The sequence below is a fragment of the Gymnoscopelus braueri genome, assembly GCF_963280865.1.
Source record: "Gymnoscopelus braueri genome assembly, chromosome: 15".
Taxonomy (NCBI): Eukaryota; Metazoa; Chordata; class Actinopteri; order Myctophiformes; family Myctophidae; genus Gymnoscopelus; species Gymnoscopelus braueri.
Window position 1 is genome coordinate 18,256,429 of NC_137620.1, and position 27,787 is coordinate 18,284,215.

At 43.2% G+C, this 27,787-nt stretch overlaps 1 protein-coding gene across 1 annotated transcript in view; it reads right to left on the bottom strand.

Annotated features, from left to right (window-relative positions):
• arhgef40 (Rho guanine nucleotide exchange factor (GEF) 40) overlaps nucleotides 1–27,787 on the bottom strand; it is a gene marked incomplete at its 3' end in the record, with an annotated part of 75,491 nt that overhangs the window by 10,430 nt on the left and 37,274 nt on the right. Inside the window, exons 9-21 of the mRNA XM_080450824.1 lie at nucleotides 26,539–26,653; nucleotides 24,951–25,044; nucleotides 24,663–24,749; nucleotides 23,746–23,862; nucleotides 17,754–17,852; nucleotides 15,623–15,774; nucleotides 10,465–10,603; nucleotides 9,603–9,722; nucleotides 8,443–8,634; nucleotides 6,995–7,573; nucleotides 5,661–6,076; nucleotides 2,702–2,951; nucleotides 2,107–2,196 (exon numbers count right to left, since the gene is read on the bottom strand). Of these exons, the coding sequence (XP_080306950.1) occupies nucleotides 2,107–2,196; nucleotides 2,702–2,951; nucleotides 5,661–6,076; nucleotides 6,995–7,573; nucleotides 8,443–8,634; nucleotides 9,603–9,722; nucleotides 10,465–10,603; nucleotides 15,623–15,774; nucleotides 17,754–17,852; nucleotides 23,746–23,862; nucleotides 24,663–24,749; nucleotides 24,951–25,044; nucleotides 26,539–26,653 (2,450 nt within the window). The remainder of the gene's footprint in view (nucleotides 1–2,106; nucleotides 2,197–2,701; nucleotides 2,952–5,660; nucleotides 6,077–6,994; nucleotides 7,574–8,442; nucleotides 8,635–9,602; nucleotides 9,723–10,464; nucleotides 10,604–15,622; nucleotides 15,775–17,753; nucleotides 17,853–23,745; nucleotides 23,863–24,662; nucleotides 24,750–24,950; nucleotides 25,045–26,538; nucleotides 26,654–27,787) is intronic.

The following is a 27,787-nucleotide window of genomic DNA, read 5'->3' on the forward strand; positions in this document are numbered from 1 at the left end:
TGTTTATCTGTGGAACAGAGTCATTTAAATGTAATGCCTACAATTCCAAGTGCTTGTCGGGGTGGGGGGTCCCCAGTTCAAATATGATTATTTTGGGGGGTTGCGGCCTGAAAGGTTTGGGACCCCTTGGGCTACGGGATGGAAAGGTATGGCATTCAAAATAAATGAACACATAAATGCTTGAGTGGTTAAGAAAAAAATACGCAGTTAAAAAAAAGGATCCTTCAAGAGTGTCTTGCCAAGAAATTGCCATCATCATAATCATCATCATCATCATCATCTTCTTCTTCTTCATCACTATATCCAGTGTCATTATCATCATCATTAGGCTAAAGGGCATCTCCGTAATTATCGCCATGGCAATAATCATGATCGTTCCCCGTCATCACCATAATCTCACAAAATGTGACGTTAGCTAATAGTGCCTCCCTGTGGACATTTGCGGCAATGCCTCCCTGTGTGTGAGCCACAGACAGCCTCATGGTTCATAGCTCTGTATGATAACCTATTTGACCTATGAGCCATGAGCCCATACAGTAAAAAATAAGAAGGCTTAACCCTTATGGTAGACCTGGGGTGAATACAGGTTAACACAATGGACTACTGGAATAGAAAACCAGCAGTGGATAGGGACTTATCCAGTCCACAAGGACTGGATTTAACCCATTAAGCCCTGAGGCCAATTCTACAAATGCCTTCTAAATCAGTAGTTCTCAAAGTTTCTTTCGTGCCAAGGACCCCCTAAATAGACATATTTGGCCGCGGACCCCCATCTGAAAATGTTCTGTGCCAGGGACCCCCCCCCCCCCCCCAGAAGAGAAGATTTGTGTAAAAACGTATTTACGGCAAATTATTAAAAAAGAAAGAATTCAAACACTTATTTAAAAAAATAGCAGATGTACAAGCTTGCGTGAGCTTGTATATCTTCTATTTTTAGAACCACTGTTCTAAACCAATGTTCTAAATCCTAAGACCTTTCTGAAAAACTTATGTCACCATATATATATATATACATGTAGCTAATATCTAAAATGACACAGATGCTTTCCGGGTTTGAATGGTTTAAGAGCCAATGCTTTAGGGGGTACTTGTACGGAATCTCAATATAGCTTCAGAGGTCTTAGTGGCTCTGATCTCCATTCATTGTCCCATTAATAATCTTAGTATCAAACGATGCCGTTGATGTATTCTCCAGAGGTAATTGTATCTCGCGAGCTATAATTAGTTTCATTATAATCCCTTTTTAATTAGCTGGTACCAGTATACATCGTGGAATTTAATTAGCTATACTGTATACAATTGAGTTTTCTTAGTGACCGCCACTGTGTATATATAGAATGAAGAAACATCTTTGTAATTGGGCTTCAGCTTGTGATGCCTTTGAAACAGGCATTGGTTGTTAGATGACGTTTCTTCGCACTGAGCTAGATTTTCTTTCTTTTTCTTGTTCAATTCAATACTATCATTGCATCAGAATGTACTAAACACAGTAACACTAAAGAAGGATTTTATTTATTTATTTTCATTCATTCATTTATTTAAAGCGGTAGCCATTAGAGGTAGGGTAAGTGATCTTCTTTGTTAAAATAAGTGTTAAATAGCTCTATATTCTGATAGTACTCATTGAGTGTTTGTTCAGTAACAGGGGTCTCCATGTCTCTCCAGCTCTTCATTAAACAGAAAAGGCATTTTCAGGTCAGGATACCAATTTTATCCAGTCAGGATAGAGAACTCAATCAGGATACAGATTAAACCAGTGGAATAGGAAGTGATGACACAAAGAAATGAGCATGTGAAACTGCAACTGGAACACTATACATTTTAAGCTGATAAATGGGTACTCTCTCCTGATTCGCTGGAATTTTGTCACCCACTTGTATTTTGGACCCTTAAGGGTCTATTTGGTTCCATTTGCACACTTGGGAGTTCATTTCACTTAGAATTCTAGAATCTGAGAATTCAAAACCGTGGAATTCTCTAGTTTGAACTGAAAATGTGCTTTCATGACCCCAAGTGAAGTAGGCTACCTTCTGAAAAATCCATCGTTGTCTACATTGTAGGGTTTGCATACATGCATCTGTAGGTAAATATCATGTTCCATCTCACCTTGAAGTAGTCAGCAGCCTGTGTCACCAGTGCAGAGTCCAGTTCTGGTTTGGTCCTGATATAGTGGGAATACTGAAGAAACTGCTCCCTCTGTGTGTGTGTGTGTGTGTGTGTGTGTGTGTGTGTGTGTGTGTGTGTGTGTGTGTGTGTGTGTGTGTGTGTGTGTGTGTGTGTGTGTGTGTGTGTGTGTGTGTGTGTGTGTGTGTGTGTGTGTGTGTGTGTGTGTGTGTGTGTGTGTGTGCGTGCGTGCGTGCGTGCGTGCGTGCGTGTGTGTGTGTGTGTGTGTGTGTGTGTAAGATATGGCGTGCGAGAAGTAGAAAAAAGGGAAGAAAATAAAAGGACATGGGCGATTAAGTTGTTCAATCCGTGACAATAAAATTCTAATACAATAGCTTCAATAATAATAGGACTAACGATGCCATTATAGAATCACTAATCTAATTACCCCCCCTCACACCACACACACACACGCACGCACACACGCACACGCACGCACACACACACACACACACACACACACACACACACACACACACACACACGCACACACACATGCACACACGCACACTTTCTCCTCCATCAACTAAAAACTCACATATTTGCTGAAGCAGTCCTGTTGCAGCAGGCTCTGCAGGAGAGCGCCCTCCATGGCGGGGAGGAGGTACTGGGAGTGAAAGCTGCCGAGGCCGGCCCAGTTGGGGAACAGGGCGTCGGCCTTGCCCCTGAGGGCGGCCGGGGCGTCCGGGAGCTCCAGCAAGGGGAGGTAGGTCTCCTCCACCCCCTTCAGGACGGCCACGTACTGCCGCTCCGAGCTCAGCATCCTGCACCACAGCAGGTACAGCTTACTGGGGGGAGGAGGAGGAGGAGGGAAGGAAAGAATCGGAATCAATTTATTGTCACTTCCATTATACACACTCAGCACACATGGGAGCAAAATACCATTCTTTGTAATTCATGGTGCTTGTCACATTAAAAACGACAGACACATTTAAAAGGAGGCAATTAAAAACATTCAAGGAGAGACAGAGAACCATTAAATATTCGGTCCCTATCGGGACGTAACTCGAACAGCGCTGATTCGGCTGAGGCGGACTTCGCAACGTTCGGCACGGCGACTTGCTCGACTAACGGTCGACAGTGCCTCTCGTGGACTCTCAAGTACGCTTTAGACGGTGCGCTTCCGCAATTTTAACTGTTTTTATTTTTTGCTGAGCCGTCACCCTTTTACGCCTTGGGCTTGAGAACGGCACTTCCGGGACTGCGGAAGTGATCGGGACGGCGTCAAACGACGTGAAGAGGACCCCCGTCACGTCAAACGTTTTGGTCACATCCTGTCCCATGAGGTCACTTTATTACTAGATTCAAGAGTGAGGATATGTTGCACTATTCAAAATGCAATTCATTTATGATGTTGAAGTTCGGGGCAGTTTTCGGAGAGTGTTCAGAGCATGGTTATAATAGTTTTAGTTTTGTTTTGTTTTTAGTTTAGTTTGTTTTGATTAGTTTTTAGAGCGGATTTGCTAGTTTTTATTTTTGAAAATGCTAGTTTTAGAGTTAATTTTTGTTATACTTTGGGTTATTTCTCAGGTGCAGGATTTGTAAGTATTGTGTAATAAAAACTTAACAAAAGATAGCATTTAAAAATGTATTCAGTTGCAGACAAACCACCAACCATCCACATATGAAAACTAAGGGCATTTACAGTTTCAGTTAGTTATCGCATATTTTTTTATTGTAGTTTTTATTTAGTTCAGTTAACAAGAATGTTTTTTTTTATTTTAGTTTTCGTCATTTCGTTAGTTTTCTTTATCTATAATAACCTTGGTTCAGAGTTCTGATGGTTTGAGGGAAGAAACCAGCCTGCTGGTTGCCCTGGATGCTCTTGGAAGAGGAGAGGGAGATGGGGAGGAAAGATGAAGAGGGGTTGAAATGGGGGTCAAATGCAAGGGGGGAGAGGGGGTTGCGGGGGGGTCAGAGATGAGAGAGAGACAAGAGATGTGAGGGGACGATCGAAGGAAGAGCAGGAGCGATGAAACATTTGACATGGAGAGAGGTTCAGAGAGGAGAGTGTGGATACAGCATGAAAGAGACAGAGGGATGAGAGCAATGATAAAACAAAGAGAGGTGCGATTCGTATTGGCAGTGCAGCAGTTAATTGAGTTAGTTGATTATAAAAATAAAAATAAGTAATTATTTTGTGTTGAGCCATTGATATATATTTAAAGACAATTCTCGTTCACTTCTCGCTTCTCAGTTACCAGATTAATCAGAAAAAGTAATCGAAAGAAGAAAATGATTGAAAGTTGCAGGTCTAGAGCGGGAAAGGAGAGTGGTGGAAGTAGAGGAGATGGTTCATAATGACAGATGGATCGGAGGTCACATAGTGACTGATAGAATGAGCCTGAAATGGACTTAAAACGATACGAATCAGACGTCTCTTTCATCTCCGTCTGCTCTGCCCCCTGATTTCATTTATAGCGTGGTATTGGTCTTTATCTTGGGGCTGACTGCCAACTCCCAATGTGGGTTTTTTCTCTCTCTGTCCCTCTCTCTCTCTCTCTCTCTCTAACACGCACGCACGCACGCACGCACGCACGCACACGCACACACACACACACACACACACACACACACACACACACACACACACACACACACACACACACACACACACACACACACACACACAGAGAAAGAGAGAGAAGAGACAGACGGGAAAGAGAGAGATTCAAGGGAAAGATGTGTGCAAAGATTTGTGAATGAAGCTGCGTTATACAGACGGGCTGCTTGTATTCATGTCCTAAGGGTGGTTGGTGACGCTCTACATTCATTCACCAAACGGAAATAGTAATCTTTATACTGTAATAAATATGTAATCTCGAAAAACAAAAGTGCAATGCTGTTTTTACATTGCATTACATATGCATACATTTTCAACTACGACCCAAGTTTAATGTTTAATTTGAAGTTTCATTTTCACGTTGACCTTGCCAGGCACATAACCACTTAAGCTCTATTTTATGCTTGTCCAAAATAGCAGAAATAGACGATCTACCAGCCTGCTTACAACAACGTCATGCCCAAAATAGGGACAACAGGGTTAAAGTGGTTACAGACATACAGACCAGCCGTGTTGTGGACGGCTTGATCTTGACCACGCTTGATCAGTGAACAGAGATACAGAAAAATAAACTAAATGCATTCAGTGTGTGCTTTTGTGTACACACACGAACACACTTGTATTGCTACAGTATACTTACGAGATTTTGTTTTCTCGCTTGTAGATCAGTTATTTTCGGCCCGCGACACCAACGCACATCTAAGTTTAAATAACCCTAACCTTCAAATGTCAAAATCTGACCCTAACCTGAATCTTTTCCTAATTATAAACTGTAAGCCTAAATATAATTTTTAACCATAAAACCAGGAAAATTTTCCTCACAATGTCTATTTCACACACACACACACACACACACACGTGCATGCAGTGCACGTACGCACGCACGCACGCACGCACTCACACACACACACACACACACACACCTCACCCTTACCTCTGCCCGGTGCTACCGCCCCTCTCTCCGCCCGTCTCCCGGTCCCCGCGGCCCAGCAGCACGTGTTGGCGTGGTGAGTTAGTGTGGTCCACCACCTCCTTGCTGCTCACCTCCACGCCTCGGATCAACACTCCAACTCCTCCCCCTCCCCCGCCCCCTCCTCCTCCTCCCGCAACGCCTCCCCCCCACCCGGGAACGGCCGCGGCCAAGCTGGCCGCGACGACCGGGTTGTCGGCCATGGCCCGGCGGCCCAGCCAGGACAGGGGCGAGTTGCGGCAGCCCGCGCCAGTGCCCGCCGGAGCCTCCGCGGGTCTGGGGGTGGCGTTGTTGCCCCGACGGGGGGCCAGCAGGGCCTGGAGGTCGAAGCTGGGATGGCGCTTCCTGGGGGGTTTGTGTGGCAGGGGGGCCTCGGTCGGCTGTAAGATAAGAGGGGGGCGGGGCAAGGGAATAACACATTTTACGTTAATCAGTTAAACCCCATATGGTTGAGCTCAGGGCTCAGTGTCTTTTATGTTTTCTGTTATTGTGAGGAAAGCTTTCGCTGAAAATAGCCGATCTACAACACGTTGCAACGCAACGCGTTGTGAGCTTGTCGATCGGCTATTTTCTGCAAAAGCTTTCGTCACAATACGGACTTTGTCCGGGCTTTTGGACTGGTTGACGCATGATGTAAAATAAACCTTGAGTTTGAACTGCTCTGCCTCTGGAGATCAGTGTTTGGTTCCTAATCTCCACTCGCTGTAATATTGTTGTAAATGCCAGGATGAGGTAATGAATCCACCTTAGCCCGTAGCCCTTGACCTAGCCTTGACGACCATGCAGAATTATGCAAAGGTTCAAATGTAATTTACAAAGCATGTTATTTAGACAGATGCTAGGTTCATTGTTCACCTGGTATCCTATAGTTTCTATAGTTTTAATGTACATATTATTATTTTGATATTATAATGTTTAAACTGATGCTAGGTTCTTGGTTTACCTGTGATCCTAGATTACTGAGGCAGTACACTGTCTCTCAGCATTCTATGTATATGTGTTTACCTCGCTTACTGTAAGTCACTCTGGATAAAGAACATCTGCTAAATGCCTAAATTGTGATTGTAAAGCCTATGATACTTAGTTGCACACTGGTGTTGCCTGCTTTAAATAGCAGATCTACAAAGCTCACAACGCGTCACGAATGTGACGCGTTGTGAGCTTGTAGATCTGCTATTTACCGAGCACGACACAGGCACGCATCTAAGTATAACTGAGGCGTAAACCAGCCTGGACGTGGGGCCACAAAATAACGTGAAGGAACGAGCTGGATATGTAAAACAACAAAACAAACTCACGCTCTTCTTCGCCGGGTTCAGCAGGTTCTGCAGGAAGTTCCCTCCACCTCCGGTCCCGCCTCCTCCTCCTCCTCCGCTCCCCGCCACGCCCCCGTCCTTCCTGCCCCCCTTCTCCTCGCCGATCTTGAGCGTGGAGCAGGTCTGCGGCCGGAACAGCGACGCCAGCGACCCCCACGCCTGGAGGCCGCCGTCCCCTCCGCCGGCGCCCACCCCCCAGTCGCCCTCGCCCTCGGAGCCCATCAGGTCCCACAGGCTGCTGGCCGAGGGCGTCCCCTTGGTGGCCTTCCCCTGGTGGTGGCCCCCCGCCCCTCCCGGACCCCCGCCCTGGCCCCGCTCGGCCTGGAGGAGCCTCGGTTTGACCTGGGCCACGGTGCGCTGGTAGCGCTCCACCGTCTGGGTCCAGAGGTCCAGCAGGGCCCCGCCGCCCAGCTCCATGGCCAGGGAGCGGGCGTCCTGGAACCGCGACGGCGGGATGGGCGGGAGGGAGGCCAGAGGGGACGAGGAGCAGGAGGTGGAGGAGGACAACGAGGAGGACGAGGAGCAGTTGGTGGAATAGACGGCGTCGCACCACTGAGAGGCCTGAGAGCGTCGGAGAGACAAGACGAGTTGGTTTCTCTGCTCTTAATGTGATTGTGAAACATCAGTGTTATGTGTGTGTTTGTATATAATAGTTATTTCTGTGTGTATATACAGTAAATGTATTTCTGTAGTCATAATGGTAACTGGTAACACTGGTAACGTATCCATTCCGTTCTCGGACAGAACGCTGTCACTCAGTGGAACCGCATCATGCATAGCTTTAGCCGTTCTAAAATCCACAGTAAACCACAGCCTCTTGAGGCTTATTGCTTCATTAAGAATCAGGAAGTGTTCCATTCATAATCATGACGATAGATCAGCGGTGCCGAGGCGTTTTAATAGTCAAAACCACATCTTGAGAGAACAATGGCAACTTATATGGTCATCGAGACACAGTCACACAGAAGTGGCAACAGAGACCGAATCTTTCTCCATTTAGAGGCGTATTGTATTGGACACAATCCCATGATACTCTCATTCCCAATATGTTTAATGAAAACATTTCATTTACTTGTTTCTTATGAAGTGAATGTAATTTCTGTAGGTTTATTTTGTGTGTGTGATTTTATTATGTATTTATTTATTTTATATTAAATCATTTGATGTTGTAGTAGTAACCTAATGTCTTTTATTATGATGTTTCTATATGTATGCTCTATGGACTGTGTGTCTGGAATAAAGTTTGAATTGAAATGGAATTGAACCTACATTGTGTGATTGTGGCTCCCCCTGCTGGGATAGACCTGCTGTGCTAGTTGCAGTAGATAGTAGTACAGTGGCGTCAGTTCCACTTAACAAATGGAATGGTTGTGTGATGTGCCCAGTGTAGCCCTGCCGTTAACTGTTAAAAGTGTTGCCAGTGCTTTTACCTCGGTGAGCGTGGACAGCAGCCTCTGTGTGTTGTCCAGTGTGGTCCAGCAGTCAGACAGACAGTGGGACATGTCTCTGAGTCTCTCCCTGACCGGAGGCAGTTTGATCTGGACCTCCCCGAGGCCCCCCCAATCCAAGTCACACCAGCCGTCCAGGTCACTCAGCACTGACAGGGTCTCACTGTGCAGCTCCTACAAGGAAGGATACAAAAACCCATTATAGCAAAGTAGGCAAACACCATAACCACTTGAACCCTAGCGTCCCTATTCTGGGGCGAACATTTTGGCTAGAGTAGCAATCAATAAGCAAACAACATGTTGTGTAAGCTTGTAGATTTTGGTGTAGAGTGAAATAATGGCAGACCTAGTATAGAGCCCTGGGTGAAGTATATAATATATAGGTTAACCACTTCATATATGTCGTTGACCGGTGTCCCCAAGGGTCTGCACTTGGTGACCTCCTTTTCCGCCCCTCCACACCAAATCTCTTTGCCAAAAATAGCTGATCTACAAGCTCATGCGACGAGTTGTAAGCTTGTATTTTTCAAACCTTAACTCTGTCCGGAGTTGGTGAGAAAATTGGGGGAAAGAACAGGAAGAAAAATCCAGTGGAGCGGAGGTTTAACTGTCTCTTATTTCGTCCAGGGATGTGTTTTGCTGATCATGCTTGCTCTTTACCAGCAATGGCCAGTTTTGTATTCATACAGTGTAATGTTGCCCACCGGTGCATCAAAACATGTTGTTTTCATGTTTTCATGTCAAGGACACCCTAATTAATTTGTATTTTGTCCGCGGACCCCCATTTGAAAAATATTTTGTGGCCAGAGGCACAAGATTTGTGTTGTTAAAATATTTTTTTTTTAAAACAAAATGTTCACATAAAAAAAAGAAAATGTTTTGAAAATAGTCGATCTACAAGCTCACAACGTGTTGCGATGCAGCGCGTTGTGAGCTTGTAGATCGGCTATTTTCAAAAATAGCCTATTGATATAGGTTTAAAGAGCTCATGTGGCCTATAGTCGCTTGTTTTGGGCTTGTTTTCATAGACCTGGTTGCTTATTTCTCTCGCAAAATCTGGCAATACCGGTCGGTCCACACCCACATGACACCTGCACGGGCACCGATCTGAACACAAAGTGCTCCCGAGACATAAAACTCACATTGGCCGTCTCTCTGAAGGTCTTGAACCTCTGCTGTTTCAGTGACAGTCTGCTGAGGGACAGCGGCGGGTCCTTGTAGTCATCTAGCTGAGCTTGGACTTGCTCTATCTCCTTGTCACACTGGAGAGAGAGAAAGAGGAGAGAGACAGTTGAGTCACATAGAGCATTGTGTTCTCTAAAGTGGGGTCTGGGGACCCCCAGGGGTCCTTGGAGGGGTTGTTCCAGGGGGGTCCCCAGCAAAATCTGTTACCATGGCTATTTAAAACATAGCAGATCTCGTACATCTGTTATTTTCTTGCTTGTGCTTGTCAGGGTGGGGGGGCCCCCCCAGCTCAAATAAGATCATTTTGGGGGGTCCCCAGTTCAAATATGATTATTTTGGGTGGTCCCCATGCCAGTTCAAATATGATTACGGCCTGAAAAGGTTGAGAACCACTTTTTTAATTTCAAGGTATGATTGATATGCATTACGGCTGATCTACACCAGAGAATCTTCGCACACACACGCACACACGCGCATATACGCACACGCGCACTTTTAGATCCAGTCCTATTTTAAAAGTCTGCGTATGGGGGACTGGCGTATCCACGCGCCTGGTGTAGCCGGTACCATTGATAATCAAATGGATCTAAACAAACACGCTTTACGCACCACGCATACGCTCGCTTTGAAAAGTCTGGTGTAGATCGGTCGTCAGGCCAACGGACCCCCAAATTGATACCATCTACTGTATCTCTGGGACCCCAATGTACGCTGTAAAATCCTCAGTGTCAGTTTAACTCTGACAGTGAACAAATGGACCCTTACGGACACGCAGCCACAATGGAGACCTTATTTTGTTTGCTGTTCTTATATACGTACCTTTTCCAGTTTGTCCACCAACCCAGCCAGTCGGCCGAGCGCTTCCAGGTCACGACCTCTCTGGTTGGACACGCGGACGAGGCTGTGGAGCGCGTCGTCCACGCTGTCATAGCGTGTGGAGGTCACCGCTAGGGCAGCCCTGAGGGGACAAAATGTATCAGTTAAAAGCAATATGAATTAACCTATAGCGTCCCTATTCTGGACATGTCATATTTCCCATTAGAATCTGTGTCATTTTAGATATAAATATAGCACATTGGTTGGCTATTAAAAAATAGCCGATATACAAGCTCATAGTGCGTCACTTCGTGCCGCGCTATGAGCTTGTAGATCTGCAATTTTTTTTTAAATCATGAAAATGTGTGCAAATATTTGAATATATAATTATAATTATTTTTAAGCGAACATTTTAAACTAAAATCTTTGGTGGTTTGGAGGTCTCTGGAACAAAATATTTTGAGATGGGAGTCGGCAGCAAATTTTGGGGGTCCTTGATATGAAAAGGTTTGAGAACCACTGATATAGCGACATAAGTTTTTAAGAAAACTGTTCGGATTTAGAAGCCAGTCCTTAATGGGTTAAGCTAACATTTGGTACAGACCCTTGAGGTAACCCTGTCAACAAAGTACGTAGTACTATGTGGCTTAAGTGGATCAGTCATGCAAGTGACAAAATACAGTACAAATGATTGCATCCTCCAAAATACAGATGTCCTGCCAGTTAGCGCAGTCCTGAATGGACACAATGAATATCTGGAAAGGTCTGAATTTTACATTAAAGTTCTTGAATCCTTTACAATATTTGTCATGCCTGGAAGGTCAACATGAAAAAGGAATAAAGGAGTAAAAATGGCAATATCTTTTTCTTTTTTTTTTACTGAGTGTACAGCACTTTGGTTAAACGCGGTTGATTTAAATGTGCTTCATAAATAAAGTGGATTGGATTGGATTGGAGTATCTGAGTACAAATAAAACAACATTTCTGCAGAACTCTATATATTTCTAAACCACATGGAAGCTACTGTAGCATCCCTATTCTGGGGCTAACATTCGGCGAAAAACACAAGCTCACAATGCGAACTTGTAATCTATTTATTTATTTTCCCCTAAGTGTTGAGACTTCGTTTTGGGATGGTATTTTTAGGAGTGAAGGAACTTGTTCTTTCTCTGACACTTAGATGTCAAAAGTGTGTGTGTTTGTGTGTGGGGTGGGGGGCTCTAGCACACAACCAGGACCCTTTTTCTGAAGCTCCAAAACAGACTGCTTTTGTGCGGGACATGGACTAATATAAGGGTGTTGTGTGTGTCTGTGGTATGGTATGGTATGACATGGCATGGGAGTTTGACTATATAATGTGTGTGCGTGTGTGTGTGTGTGTGTGTGTGTGTGTGTGTGTGTGTGTGTGTGTGTGTGTGTGTGTGTGTGTGTGTGTGTGTGTGTGTGTGTGTGTGTGTGTGTGTGCGCGCGCGTGTGTGGTATGTGAGTATACTATGTATGGTATGACTGTTAATGTATGTGTGTGTGTGTGTGTGTGTGTGTGTGTGTGTGTGTGTGTGTGTGTGTGTGTGTGTGTGTGTGTGTGTGTGACAGAGAGAACGCCTTGCTGTTGAAACTTTTCTGAAAGAAATATCTGTGGGTGTGTGGTATGCAAGTACACTGTGTGTGTGTGTGTGTGTGTGTGTGTGTGTGTGTGTGTGTGTGTGTGTGTGTGTGTGTGTGTGTGTGTGTGTGTGTGTGTGTGTGTGTGTGTGTGTGTGTGTGTGTGTGTGTGTGCGGTAGATTCTAGTTATGCTATGCAGATATATGTTGGTTACTTGTTCACATGTCTTTGTGATTTTGAGTAGTTTTGCTTGACCACTAACATTATGTTAATGTTATTAACACATTGCATGCCAATCGCGTAGATCTACGCGAACCTAAATAAAGCCGCAGCGTGCCAATCGCGTAGCCTACGTGAAGTGGTATTATTATTATTTTTCTCTCGCAGTGACACATTTCATTGTAGCACTCTCTCGCAGTGACACATTTCATTGTAGCACTCTCTCGCAGTGACACATTTCATTGTAGCACACCCGGATACGGAAATGACGTCAATCGAACATTTTCGTTCCCATCTGCCGCCGCTCTAAAGCTTCCGCTAAATCGCCATTATCTCGGTGTTGTTTTTCTCCGCGCTGAACGCTGTTTGAAACGGGTTTTAGAAACTGCTACTACTGCAAAATGGAATGTCGCCGATTGAAAATGTCTTCTCTGGGCCACTCACACAACTACCCTGTGTGTCTACAAACAGTTGAACACGCAATCATAAGGTATTTAGCGAGGTCTGTGGCGAGGTGAAAAAAACAAAAATAAAATAAACTCGCTGGCAGTGGGTGAGTACATTATGATATTAAACTCTGGCATGGAATGTGTTAAGATAGCATATTGTTTAGACAGATACTAGGTTAAATATTACCTGGTATCCTAGTTTCTTTGAAGCACTACATTCTTCTCTCTGCGCTCTACTTATGTGACTATTTACCTTATCATTTCTTTACTAGGGTTCATGCTTACTCTGTTTCACACTTTAGCTATGGATAAGAGTGTCTGCTAAATGCCTAAACTGTTAAGTGTGTGTGTGTGTGTGTGTGTGTGTGTGTGTGTGTGTGTGTGTGTGTGTGTGTGTGTGTGTGTGTGTGTGTGTGTGTGTGTGTGTGTGTGTGTGTGTGTGTGTGTGTGTGTGTGTGTGTGTGGTGTGTGTGTTAAGTGAGTACATTTTTGTGATGAGAGACAGAAAGAGATATAAAGAACACATTGGGAGTTGGCCAACCTCCCTAAAGAGGAGGAACAATATTATGAATGAGATTAAGGGCAGATCATATCGTTAAAGTCAGTTCCAGAGTAATACCCATCCATCACCGATGTGGCACTTTTCTATTGCATAGAACTCTGTCTCGACTCGACTCAGCTGCACATGACTAGCTTCGAGTTAACGTTTTAGGAAAGAATCAAAAGTTTGAAAGTTTAACAGTATTCCTGAGCTTCCATGCAGTATAGAGGAGTCTGTCACGATTAAATGTTGACGATTCTCTCTGACTAAATCAGTAGTCTGTTTTCACGTAACTTTTTGGTATTCATGGAATAAAGCAAAAAATAAAATAGCCTTTTTTGATGATGTTTGGTTATTATCATTCTAAACCTAATGTTCTACATCCAACCAGTTGAAGAAATCACATAATGAGGCATTACCCTGCGCTTTTATGGCATTTCTGAGACCATTCATGTTATGAAAGATGCTTCTAAACATGTGTTCTATTTTAATCTTAAAATAACTAATAACCGAAAATAACATGTTGCGCTGCGACGTGTTATGCCAGCTTGTAGATCGGCTATTTTTGGTGTGTGACATGGTTTCATAGAAGACGTGCTGGCTTCTATGGAATCCAAATAACTGAAATCAGTCGTGGCGACTGAGAACTTTAATCCATGGCCTCAGCTCACGCTTGGAAACTTGATGGTTAATGATAACAAATAAGGTATCAGGTACGTTTAGCCCAATGGGAAAACCAACTGGAAATATCGCATCACGGTTGTCTGCCTTTGCCATTTAGTTGCCGTTTACATGTCATGAGATTCCCTCAAGGCATCCATTCCTGAGATACATCACGTTCACGAGGTTGGCACCTTGACCACCTACTTCTAATCAGTTCATTCTAGAGTCCAAGTGGATGTTTGTGCCAAATCCTATAAAAAATTGGCTTAAGGGAGGACGGGCGGGCGGGCAGGCAGACCACATCGTCACACTCATGTCACCATGACTTCCCAATGCAGCTACGCCCAAATATGGAGTGTGTTGTCTAACCTCAATGTGTCGTCATGGCATCAGGTAAAAACGAATCAGTCAGCTCCATATATGTGCACAAATCAGGGCATGCCCATATATGGCCATATACTGATGTACGGATGGACAGATGGACAGGCAACCCGGAAACATAATGCCTCCGCAAAGACACATACAATAGATTGAGTCGAGTCACGTCAAATTGAGCCTGTTCTATGCAACGGAAAGGCCTGTGACCTCAGATACATCTGTCATGTCTGTACAAATGATCTCGAATGCTGCTTTGAGATTTGTGTTGGGGTTCACACAAAAACAAAAACATGAGCAACAGTACAGCTATGTCTTTGGTGTCTGGATCCATTTCCCCTACTTAGGGTTTTCGAGCAGATTTCAGCACTCCCTCAGCCTCCTAACACAGACAAAACGCAGACAGATCTGGGTCAAGAATCTGAAAGTTCATCCAGCAGCAAGAGGACTTCTGCATCTAGACAACTACAAGCACAATGTCATCACTATTGTGACACATTGCAACATTAATATTAATATTTTTGAAACATTTTAACAACACAAATCTTGTATGGGGGTCCGCAGACAAATTCATATTAATTTGGGGGTCCTTGACATGATTTTTTTTGGTTTAAACAACATTAGACAGAAAGCCCACACTTTAGAAACAAGCCCAAAAAAACCGCAACCCGCTACTTCCAATATTTACAAGCAACTTTACAGAAAAAACAACTGCATGTACCCCCTGAGACACTCAACAGGATTGTTTGGGGAGGTAAATCTCAGATTCATGGTGTGTTTCCACTAGACTGATCCACGTATCCCGGGGGAACTATAGTATCCCACTTTGAAAATAGCTGCTCTTGGAGATAATGTAATATGGACACACAAATTAGCTCACAGGCCACCAGCTGGCCGATGTATTGTGCACAGTAAATTCACGAGTGTTAACTTATCTGTAAGGGTCCTTAAAGCTACACTACAGTACGTAACTTTCCTGTTCTACCCCGGTTTTGAACCCGCAAGAGCTGACATGTTTACCACTGAGCTAATAGAGCCTGCCCGCTTAACCCAGGGGAGAAATATCATTTTGACCTTCAGGTCAAATTGTTTCTATCAAAATTTGTGTCAAACAAGTAACAGGATCGTGTCAAAGGTCGTGTCCAACCTAGGACACAGGATCTAAATGTCTCAATAGAAGAGCAGGGAGACCAAATACAACCACCCCCAACTGTATCATTTATATCGTATTATCACCCTCTACCAGATTGGACAAAATAAAAATGTATTCACAAAAAAAAAGGTTACATAATACTGCTTTACAGTACGTACCTGCAGTCGGGGGACTTTTGTGCCAGTCCAGACGCGCTATTGGTCAATCCCGCCAGCCAGGCACCGCCCCTCCGCTGCAGCTCGGTCAGCCGTTGGTCAGCCAGGACGCTCATCATCAGTTGCCTGTGCTTGTCGATGCTGAGGGGCACGGCCTGCGTGGGGAGGGAGGGAGGGGTGCTGTGGTTATTTTTGTGTGCATGTACAGTATGTGGGCTATTCCCTCGCTTAAGACCCATTATTGTCATTTCCCATGAGCAGGAATTTAGGCCATTCATATAATTTCCCTCTTGAGACAGGCCTCGCAATGTAGCATTGTGTCCTCTGTCTGTCTCGTGCCATTAACCCTATTACCCTAAATGTCATTTATGCCCGTGGTTCTCAAACTATTTCAAGTCAAGGACCCCCAAATTGACATGTATTTGGTCACGGACCCCCATCTAAAAAGGTTTTGTGCCAGGGACCCCAAGAAGAGAAGATTTATGTAAAAAAAAAAGAAAATGTAAAATTATTAAAATGTTAGAAATTTTTCAAAATAATTCAAAACTATAGCAGATGCACAAGCTTACAAAGCTCTGCTGTTTTTGAATAGCCAACATATAAATGGAAAAAGTGGTTACAATTATTGTGATGCTATATTAACTATGACCCCCTGGAACCCCCCAACGACCGCTAGGGGTCCCCAGGCCCCACTTTGAGAACCACCGATTTATGCAATTTAGGATTTGCTGGGGGGGGCTTTTGATTGATATCCCCCCTCTGGTCAGTAATTTTTATGGCCGGTGGGGGGATATGTTTTATCACTGCTTCTGGTCAGACTGAATAAAATATGGTACATACTTGTCTGACATATTTGATATTTACTGTTTATATCACAATTAACTATTTAATAAAACATGTACAGTATGTACATTTTGGGCATATTTTCAACATGTCATAATTTGTAAGAATTTTCATTTCATTTTTCATTCAATTTAAAAATAGCCCAAATAGTTGTAGATTGGGTATTATATTTTTGCTACTTTAGCTCAGTATAATGGCTGCTGTGTAAACTATGGTCCACCAAAGTCTTCATACACCCCTAAAATCCATCATTAATAAAGGCATAACAGACTCATATCAGTTGGGGGGGGGGGGGGCACTGGTAAAAACAGCAGATCTACAAGCTCACAACGCATTGCATCGCTTGTAGATCGGCTATTTCTGACACTAGTATGATGAAGTAGGGCATTATGTTATGAGAAAAACATGAAAAGTGAAGTATGGAGAATGGAGATACAAGGTTGTTCTGCCCGACAACAACCAATATGTTTTATCAAAGCTAGACCAATGTCCTTGGAGAATACTCGTTTCCGATTAGCTGGCAGGTGTCTGTTATTATCGTCTATTGGGACAGCTCATTGAATTACCGTTTTAAATCAGCGCTCATTACACGTAACCATAACGACAGCAATAAACAAACTGTACTGTAGCAGCAGCTGTTTGTTGGAGCAGTGGTTGCCAAGACTACACTCAATGTTTATTTGCTGTTTTACCTCAAACATACGCATAAAACAGGACAAACAAAAGGAGTCTTTTTCTTACGGCATGGCACCTTGGGAACCGAGGCGTCTAAAAGCTCTTCCGTGTGTTGGTGTGCACACTGCCAGTACAGGCCAAGGAAGCAAATCCCTTCATATTTTCCACCACACCCTTACTGGTCCGTTTGGTTCCATTTGTACGGTCTCAGAGTTACAGACCCGGTAAGGGTCCATTTGGATCCTAACTGTCAATCATTTAGCTGGGGACCCCCTCAAGGACCCCCGGGGATCCCTGGACCCCACGTTGAGAACCACAAGTCGGGCTGGGGCGGCACCGGTCAACGGGGAGTGCTGGGCGGGAGGAGTAGGACGGAGGTGCTACGTCCTCTCGGTGGGGGCTCCTCACTGGCAGGTGAGCCAGTAGAGTACAAAAACAGTGACAACAGACAGAAAAGTGTGTGGGGAGGAAACAATTGGCATAACGAGTCGACTAAATTGTGGAGGGAAAAGGGTAAAAAAAAAAGGAGAAAAAAAAGAGAACCACTGGTTTAGAGACTGACTCATGAGTCTAACATTGCTCATGTTAATGCCATCAGGCTAAAGACCACTTTTACCGTTATAGTTTCTGGCATTGGCTCAGAGTCCATGGACTGCAGTGCCTCTCCCAGCAGGGAGAGGGCGCTCTCACAACGCTCTGTCAGACTCTCCAGACTCTGTAGGAGGAAAGCAAGAAAAAGAGGGATTAGTGATTTATTTATCTATTTTATTTTACTATTTTGTAAATATAAAATATTTAAGGGTTCAACTTTATAGAAAGAAGGATCAAGTAAAAATACCGGGTATATCCACATATTAAGTGAAACGTTTTCTAAATTGAAACAGATACAAACTGTTTTGCCTCTAACAACTTGCCGTGTGTGTGTGTGTGTGTGTGTGTGTGTGTGTGTGTGTGTGTGTGTGTGTGTGTGTGTGCGTGCGCTGCATGCGCGCGTTGCATGCGCGCGTTGCGTGTGTATGCGTGTCCTGTTGTATATAGTGTAAACAATCTTGCGAACGGGTTAATGTACTCCAAGTCCATGGGAGGTACTGAAACAGCTTGAAATCGGGCCTGTTCCTTTAGAAGTTACTTCCCTCCGGGGAGTGAGTTTATGAGAAAGGTTAAGGGGAGAGCAGAGGGCGGGGAAAACAGTGTTTAGACAAACTCATCAGAGTTGGAAACTGTCTGGGAAACTAGTCCCAAGTTGTCTGCATGACTCCCCCTCTGCCTGCCGTGTCTGCATGCCTTCCAGGTTCAACTCCTCCTCAACACATTCATCAACCTCCATCACCTCCCCCCCCCCCCCGCCTCACCTACGCCACTCTCCAGCTACTGCTCTCTAATTTGGGCTCTATCTTGTGCGCCACCTAACTCCTTATGCCTTAAAAGTTTTAGGCATTTTTTTTTAACTATTTTGAAAAACATATACAAATATTTCAAATAGCAGATCTACAACCTCACAACGTGTCGACGTAGATCGGCTATTTGAACTACTTTAAAATGTTTTTCAAAATAGTAAAAAATGCTAAAAAAAAGTTTAGTCACGATAGGGTCAGGCAGATAATCTGTAATTTCATAAAACATAAACATTTATTTATAATTCTATTGTATTAGGCGTGTCATTATAGGCAAAAAAAAATGTTATGGTGAAGATAGACCAATGTAAAAGCTTATAGATACAGTAGACATTTTTTTCAAGACACAATCTTGCATGCTTTGGTATGACGCTGTAGTATGATCACGTAGGGCAACGATTTACGAAAAAACACAAAAAGTTAAAATATGGAGATAGGAGGTTTCTTTTTAATTACATTAAAAGAACACGCTTCTCGAATATTCGATTAATCGGAAAAAGTAATCGATAGAATCATCGCGTCCCAACTTGTCTGAATGACTCCCCCCTGTCTGCCTGCCTGCCTTCCAGGTTCAACTCCTCCTTAACATCCATCACCACCCCTCCCTCCCTAACTCACCTCAACCTCCATCCAGCTACTGATCTCCACCTCCCACATTCTACTATCTCTCTATCCCTCCCTGTCTTCTTCCCTTCTGTCTCTCTTTCTCCATGTTGTGTCTTTCTCTCGTTTAACCACTTAAACCCCATATCTTTGCCGTCGGGGCAGAAACCTCTTATCTCCATTATTCAAAAAAATTCCCCCCCTACACCAAATCTCTTTGCCTAAAATAGCTGATCTGCAAGCTCACAACGTGTTACGTTGTGACGCGTTGTAATCTTGTGGATCTGCTATTTAATTTTCACCTTAATGTTCACCTATGACTATGTCATAATAACATGCCCAAAATAGGGATGATCGGATGCTATAGGCTTCATTAATCACCTACAGGCACAAGCACCCTGTATGAGGGACTAATCTCTCAAGACAGATTTTGCTAACAGCAGAATCTCCTCAGCACCACTGCCCAAGTGTTGTTGTTACTGGGAGTAAACACAGAAGCACCCGGGAGACTAAGAAAGGGGAGTAGCCCCCAGAGGCAAAAACTAAAGGAATTTATTTTAAACAATTTTTTTTAACTGAATGGGTACCCAGATTGGTCAGTGACAAATAAACCCATCTTGATATTGCGCTCATGAGCTTCAGGCAGTACTACGTTTCAGCCAGTAGGTGTCTACCCGACCAGGGTGTAAACATGGCATCGTGGTCGGTCAGTTATCCAACATTCTTGGTCCCAAACAACATTCAGAATCTCAAAAAAACGACTGGTTTGACATGGAATGTGCTGTGGTGCCCCTTCATGGTCCCCACAGGATGAACCTTACTGATTTCGGTGACCCCATGGCCTTTCCTCTCTAGCGCCACCTCAGGCCCAAATAGTCAAAAGAGTTGGTTGAATAGCATCAATTAGTTGAGTTGTAACAGGTTCCATCTACAGTACCCACGTGGTTAAGCTTCATCTGAACAATTATGTTTATAATTGAAAAAAAAAAAAGGTTATTTGCATTACATTTAAACTGAGTACAGATACAATCTGAAACTGTAATATCCCACTAGTACCATTACACCTTAAAGGGGTAGTTCACCCCCCAAATAACTTTTTTTCTATTGATTACTCACCCCATGGAGCCTTGAATTCATGGATATTTTTTTGTTTTTGTCGCATTCCTTCCTTTATTATTTGATTATAATAAATTTAGCCCCATTGATTCCGGTAGGAGACACAAATGCATTTGTGTCTCCTACCGGAATCAATGGGGACACATTTATTATAATCAAATTATTGGCTTAGGAATGTGACAAAAAACAAAAAATATCTATGAATTCAAGGCTCCAGATGTTCAGTAATCAATAGAAAAAAAATTATTTTGGGGGTGAACTACCCCTTTAACGTCACAGGAACCACCGCCATCCATCTGTTTAGTGCTGACGAAATCTCTATTCACCTCTCTATTTAGTCATTCCCTCGCTCCTTAAGTCCTTCTTCCTTACTCCCCTCCCTCCCTCCTCAGACTTTAGTCTTTTATTTCCACATTAAAAAGAATCATAGTGTGTCATTTTAAGAGATTAAAAAAGCCCTGCAGGCTCATGAAAAAAAAACACCTCACCTCAACAAACAAACCAATAAAAGAGAGAACAAGTGAAGAACTTGAAAGAATTGCAAACTGACGACAGCACGAAAACCAAACGACTAAACTGGAGTAAAGAGGGACGTTGCCTCTATTTAACTTTCTAATTCTATTCTATTGTTCTGGGAGTCAAAGATAATACTCTCACACTTATTAACTTTTATATATAACTGACACAGGCAAGACTTTATTTGTAGACTTCTCACACCAGTCAACCACATCTTTCAGCAGAAAGACTAAATACTCCCCCTAATTCTGCACATTCAACATTGCGGGTGTTTTTAAAGAGGGTTAGAGTTTGTGATTTACATTATTTTGTATTTTATTTTATTACACTGCTTGTACCTGTATGAGTGAGTGACAAATTTGTCAATTGTTTTGACAAATTGTAAAGATATGTCAGGCACAACTTGGATGTGAAGGATGTGACATGGTCCTAACCTGTTAAAAAGGTTCAGAATGTGTATTCTTTATCAATATGATTGTAGAAGCCATTACAGTACATGTTCAGACACATTCGAACGTTTATGACTTTGTCATTGTGAGTTGCCTCCAAAACAGTGCCTCTAAACATAGGTCTATATAAGAACATCTCTTTCATGTGGTGTGACAGCTGTTTCGTCCAACTTAAAGAGATATTTCACTTTCAATCATGTTTGGGGTCATTTTAACGTCTACTCTGGCTTTTGTGAGCACCCCAGACAGTTTTTAAGTTGCTTGATTCAGTATTTAGATGTTTTACATTCATTTTATCAGACTTTTAAAATGTTTAACCATGTTAGATGTAAACACACGTCCTTGGTTCTGATGACTGATATTGTCCTGCGTGAGGGGGCCGTGTTTTTTCATTAATTCTTTATAATTCATTTGGAAAATTTAAAAAACAAAATAGTACAATAAAATACAAGTAGACGTTAAAATGACCTCAAACATGTTTGAAAGTGAAATATCCCTTTAAGGGCACGGTCACACACATACACTTCAGAAGCCGTGTCCAAAGCTTCAACGTTGGTGACCTTTGACCTTTGACCGGGGGTCAACCAAGGAAAGAAGCGCAACGTTGACCCCACTTGACAGCCATTTTGTTTGTAGCTTTCTTTCAGTGACCCAAACCACTCCAGTCGAACAAGTCAAACAAAACTATCAGAAAAAAATGGTACCAGACCTGGCACTGCCCACAAACCACAAGACAACAAGGGAAATTCACACATTTGATACCTTGGCGCGTATTGGCTACGACACTTCTGACGCAGATGCGTAGCCGTATACCCGCATGTGTCTAAAACTAAAAGACATGGCCATCGTTTTTCAAAGAGAACTTCTAGCCATAAAACTTACAGTGATTGAAGAGCAAAACGTTGAACTGGTAAATAGTTATAAATACCGAGGCACAGTGGTTGACCATGAGCTCTCATTTGAGGCGGGAAAAAAAAAGAAAGTCTGTAAAACTAGCCAACAGCATCTGTTCTCTCTCAGCATACTCAGCTTTGTTTTAATGTGGGCTAAACTGGACACCGATGACCCTGATCTGACAGGTCGTTTGTGGAGTCAGTCAACAAACAAACAGGTAACAAGAACAGACTGTGCAGGATCACAAAGGCCACCCCTCTGCCAGATCATTAGTGTACAACAAACGCGGACAAAAGACATCTATTGCGTACAAGCTGTTTGGTAAATGCCAAAGCCATTCTGGAATGCTATACGGCCACTCTTGGCCTTTCAACAGTCATTTCTCCCCAGCTCCTTCCATCTGGACGCTGACCCCAGATGGTACCATCTGAAATCCAATGGAAGCAGAGCGTCCTTCATCCCCGCTGCCTTTAACCCATTGAGACCTGAAGCCGATTCTACATGTCTCCTAAATCTCAACAGTATTCTGAAAAACTTATGTTTCTATATCAGTGGTGCACAATCTTTTTCACGTCAAGGACCCCCAAAAGTATATGTATTTGGCCGCAGACCCCCATCAAAATATATTGTTCCAGGGACCACCCAGAAGCAAAGATTTGAGTTAAAAATGTTCGCTTTAAAAATTCAAATATTCAAAGATTTGAGTTAAAAATGTTCGCTTTAAAAATTCAAATATTCAAAGATTTGCACACATTTTCACGATTTTTCAAAAATAGCAGATCTACAAGCTCGTAGCGCGGCACTCGGTGCAGCGCTATGAGCTTGTAGATCTGCTATTTTTGAATAGCCCAAAGTGTAAAATAATGCTTTTTAGCTCAAATCTAAAAATGACACAGTTCCAGGTCTTAATGGGTTAATCTGCTGAACATGCACTGGTAGCCATGTTGTTTTCGTCTTGTTTTGATCCGACAATGTTATGATTATTTGAGCTCTTGTTTGTTCAGTGTTTGTGTTATTGTACAGCTGCCGCTTCAACCACATGAACCCCTAGCAGCCCTATTCTGGGAATGTCATAATAGGCGACAATTTGGCGTAAGGTGGAGGCGAACATTCTGTGAAAATGTATAAAGCAGGGGTTTTCAACGTTTTTCAGGCCAACGACCCCTTAGCTGAGAGAGAGATGAAGCAGGGACCCCCACTACATAATGTATAAAATTGTGTTGCATATTCAATTTTCATAGATTTCATAGACATGTTTGACAACACTATAATTAATGTTAATGTTAATGTGTATTTGTGAGGACATTTAACCAGTTAAACCGTCAATACGTGGTAAAACCAAGTACGCTCTGTACTTGGTCTGCTCTTTTTCCCCCTCTACACCGAACCTATTTGCTGTAAATAGCCGATCTACAAAGCGTTGTGAGCTTTAGATGTGCTATTTTTGGCTAATGTTCCTCTCAGAATAGGGATGCTAGGGTTGTATGTATTTAATGCAATAAACAAAAAAAAGTCCCTCTCACACAAAGATTTGGAGACCCACCTGTAGTAACTCTGAGGATCCCCTAGGGGTCCCGGACCCCCTGTTGAAGACCCCTGGCAAAAAAAAGTATAAATCAGGCATTGTTTCTCTCACCAGTCGGAAGGCCAGCCAGTCTGAATGAGAGTGGCTGAAGTCTCCGTCCATCTCCGTGGGCAGCTGCTGTTTGTCCACATACTGCTGCAGGACCCCTGTCCCTCGCACCACATGGACCTGAAGACACCAAGAGGACACAAGAGGACACAAGGGGACACAAGGGGACACAAGGGGACACAAGGGGACACAAGAGGACACAAGAGGACAAGTGAAATGAGGAAAGAGAAAAGAAAGTGAGAAACGAAGACATTCAGCCTTAGATTATGAAAACATCTTCTTTTTTAAACCTACATGTTAACATGGATATCGTTGTTGTCGGGCAGAAACCTCTTATCTCCATATCTTATTTATTTATTTATTATTTGTAAATTAACGCCCTACTTGATCATACTACAGCGTCACACAAAAGCATCAAAAGTAGCAGATCCGCAAGCTCAAAACGAGGCGCGAAGCGACGCGACGCGTTTTGAGCTTGCGGATCTGCTACCTTTGCTATTTTTGAATTTGAATCCTGAAAAGTAACAGTTTTGGACATATGAGGTTTCCACCCGACAGAGACGATATGCAATATCACACGTAGATAAGTCATATCACGTCATTCAAGTGTAAGGAATGCATAGGCCCGATGATGTGAAACGACGTCACCAAAGACATCAAATGATGTTCGACGTCATTGTTTCGCGATGGGGAGAAATACACAGAACACATAAGGTTGTTTTTTATAATACTGATCTCCTCACATCAGAATAGGACCAGCCAAAAAAGACACGCAGCAAACGTGAGAAAAGTGTTACTTTTCGCTGCTCGTTGTGCAGCCAGAGACAGTGGCAGCCAACCAGAAGTGCCCTGTTGTGTGAAATAGGCATCCATAAGATAATAGGAGTACAGATTACAGTGTGGAAAGTGTGTGAGGTCACCTCTACTCCTTCCAGGTTATGAGTGGGAGCCTCCTGCTGCTCCTCTACCAAGATCAGAGCAGACCCGAGACCACCGTCAACCAACGCCTGGAACACACCAGGTACACACACACACACACACACACACACACACACACACACACACACGCACAGCAATCACAATCAGGCCTCGAGAGGGTAAAAGCACACAAACATATTCCCACCTGCGAGGAGTAAACAAAAGCAACAAACATTTATCGCATTAGAGTTTTTTTTTCTTTTTTAAACAGCTTTTCGGGTGTCTCTCACCTGGAAGCGTTTAAGAGCAGCGAGGCAGAGAGCGGAGGGCGGGGCCTGTCTGCTGTCTATTAGGACGGTCAGACCTCTCTCCTTGGCTGGAGGCCTGGTGGGGGGGGAAGGGGGGGGGGGGATCATGGGAAGCAGACAGACACAGATGCAGTGGGATTATTAGCCCAGAGGACCAGAAACTGGGCCAAACAACAACTAGACTCAACGGAGGAATTTTAATTCCAAAAAGAGATATCGTCATATGGGCAAAAGGTTACATCTGCTTTTCAAGTCTCCATTATTACACTCACAGATAAAACGGATGCAAGTAAACAAATATCTCTTGAAACGTTGACTAAATGACAACACTCAAACCCCTGAAAGGTTTCTAGGGTTTGTTTAAAGCTGCAGTGTGAAACTTATTGTAATTAATAAAACGTTCTTTTAACCTATCTGTATGGTAGAGTACGTTAATAGTATATCGTCTCCGTCGGGTGGAAACCTCATACTGTATACATGTCCAAAATTGCTACTTTTCGGGATTCGCTTCGCGCCGCATTTTGAGCTTGTGGATCGGCTACTTTTGATAGTTTTGAGTGACGCTGTTGTGTTATCCTGTAGGGCATTAATTTATGGGGGGAAAAAATAACACAAAAAGTTAGAATATGGAGATAAGAGGTTTCTTGCCCGACAGCAACGATATACATAACGGAGGTGGTCTCTCTACTCTTCCATTGAGACATTTAGACCCTGGTGTCGGGTAGGGGACACCTGCTGGTTGACAAGTAGTACTGCCTGAAGCTCATAAGCTTATAACGTCTCCCCACTGTCCCCAGGCCAAGTGGGGATTGCCTCTTGGTCGAGTGGTACACATTTGGTACACAGAGTAGGACATACAAGTTATGGATTGCCGTTTTTAATCTAGCTTGGGTGTGTCATGGTAGGAGAAAACCAAGAACAGTGACTTCTAAAGACGTGTCAAATCATGTTAAATTTAGAAAGCATTTTAGAAAGTGGTTCAAACGAAACAGGTTTGACACAAATTGCTTAATGGACCGGGATGAGAACAGAACAGAGAGCAGAGAATAAGCGTTATTTTGTTTGTCTTTTCTTCTCTTTTTCAAACTTTTCTTTTATTGGCTTTTTTCCTTTACTAAACTGATTTACTAATGATATTTTATTTACATTTGAAGGCCATTTAATTGCTCATTCAGTTAATGAAACAAATATGGGAAAAAATATTAGATTAACAGTTTACACAATTGTGAACGAGCCTAACATACTGTACACGTGACCTTGATTGTGACATTTGACTTTTTGGACCCAAAGGTTAATAGCCTCTGTTCAAATAAAGTGTTTCTTTACCATCAATTCGGAGTGCGGAATCTAAATGGCCTAGCACCCACTGTCAATGTGCATGTAAAATTAGCTATGCTTTGAAGTCTACTGATCATTCCCACCAAGTTTCATGAAAATCCGCCCATCCACTCTCAAGTTATGTTGTTCACAGACAGACACATGCTGCACAGCCACACACACAGGACAGGAGTGATTACAATCCCCTCCCCTGCCATGCATGGCATGCGGGCAGAGTACAGATGATGCTCACCGGGTGATGGTGTGGTAGCAGACAAGCACCCGGGCCAGCTCATCCTCACAGTAACCCTCTTCAGGAAGATGTGCGTCTGTGACAACCAGCGCCCGTCCCAGCCTGTCCACCGTACCTGGAGGAGGACAAGGGACAGATAGACAGACAGACAGACACAGGGATGTTGGATGCTGCTTAAATATTGTCGCTGCCAGGTGGAAACCTTGCATGTCCAAAAACGTTTTTATTCATTTTTTATATCATTTAAAAAACATTGTAAACTAGTGTAAATAGCTGATCTACAAGCTCATATTTTGCATGTATTGTACCAATATCAATATTGGTCATAAATACAGTATGAGATTAGATTTGTGTCTACATCTCTTAGCTGTATGTTGGACATACAAAATAGAAGAGAGCTAGAACTGTAAAGAAGGGTTAATTAATACGCTTCAATTATAGAAACTCAACAAATGTTAGAGCATGTGCATTTAGAGGAGTGGTAGCTAGAGATATAGACAGTAAGCTGAATACATGGATCAAATGTTCATGCATTAGGGTTACATTAATTCTCAATCTCTGGTTGCACAACTCCAGACTTCAAAACGCCCCTCTCAAAACTTCACTTGCCGCCCAGCCAAAATGTAATTTCTGGCACCGCCACTGCTTCCGATACTCAATTAGTAACGTCTGAAATCGGAGCATGCAGAGTGAAGGAGTGACGGGGAGAAAGACAGTGGAATGAAAATGACAGAAAACAAGAAGAGAGTTGAACAAAGACAGCAATAATGGGGAAATCATTCTTGACAAAGATGTGTTTTGTTTGGGAGAAAATAATATCGACCGCTTCTGCTGACACCCAGCAAGACAAACACAAGCGTTCAGGAAAGCTACTTTAATCACTTAAACCCCATGTGGTTGAGCGGAGTCACTCAGGGCTCCATACTAGTGTATTTTATGTTTTCTATTATTGTGGGGAAAGCTTTCGCTGAAACATGTTGTGAGCTTGTCTGCACAAGCTTTCCCCACAATACGGATGCTGGGGTTTAAGTGGTTAAAGGCATAGTATGTAACGTTGCCCTGTGTTTACATAACAAAAGAATGAAATAGATTGTTTACCAATCATTTCTGTCTATATCAGCAGTTATCAACGACTGGAGTTGTGTGGTGGTGTTTACCTCTGTTTGTTTTGTTAGACTGGGATGTTTTTGGGCAACAAAACAAAACAAACAAAACAAAGAAAATACAGCGAGTGGGCGGTGTGTTTCTG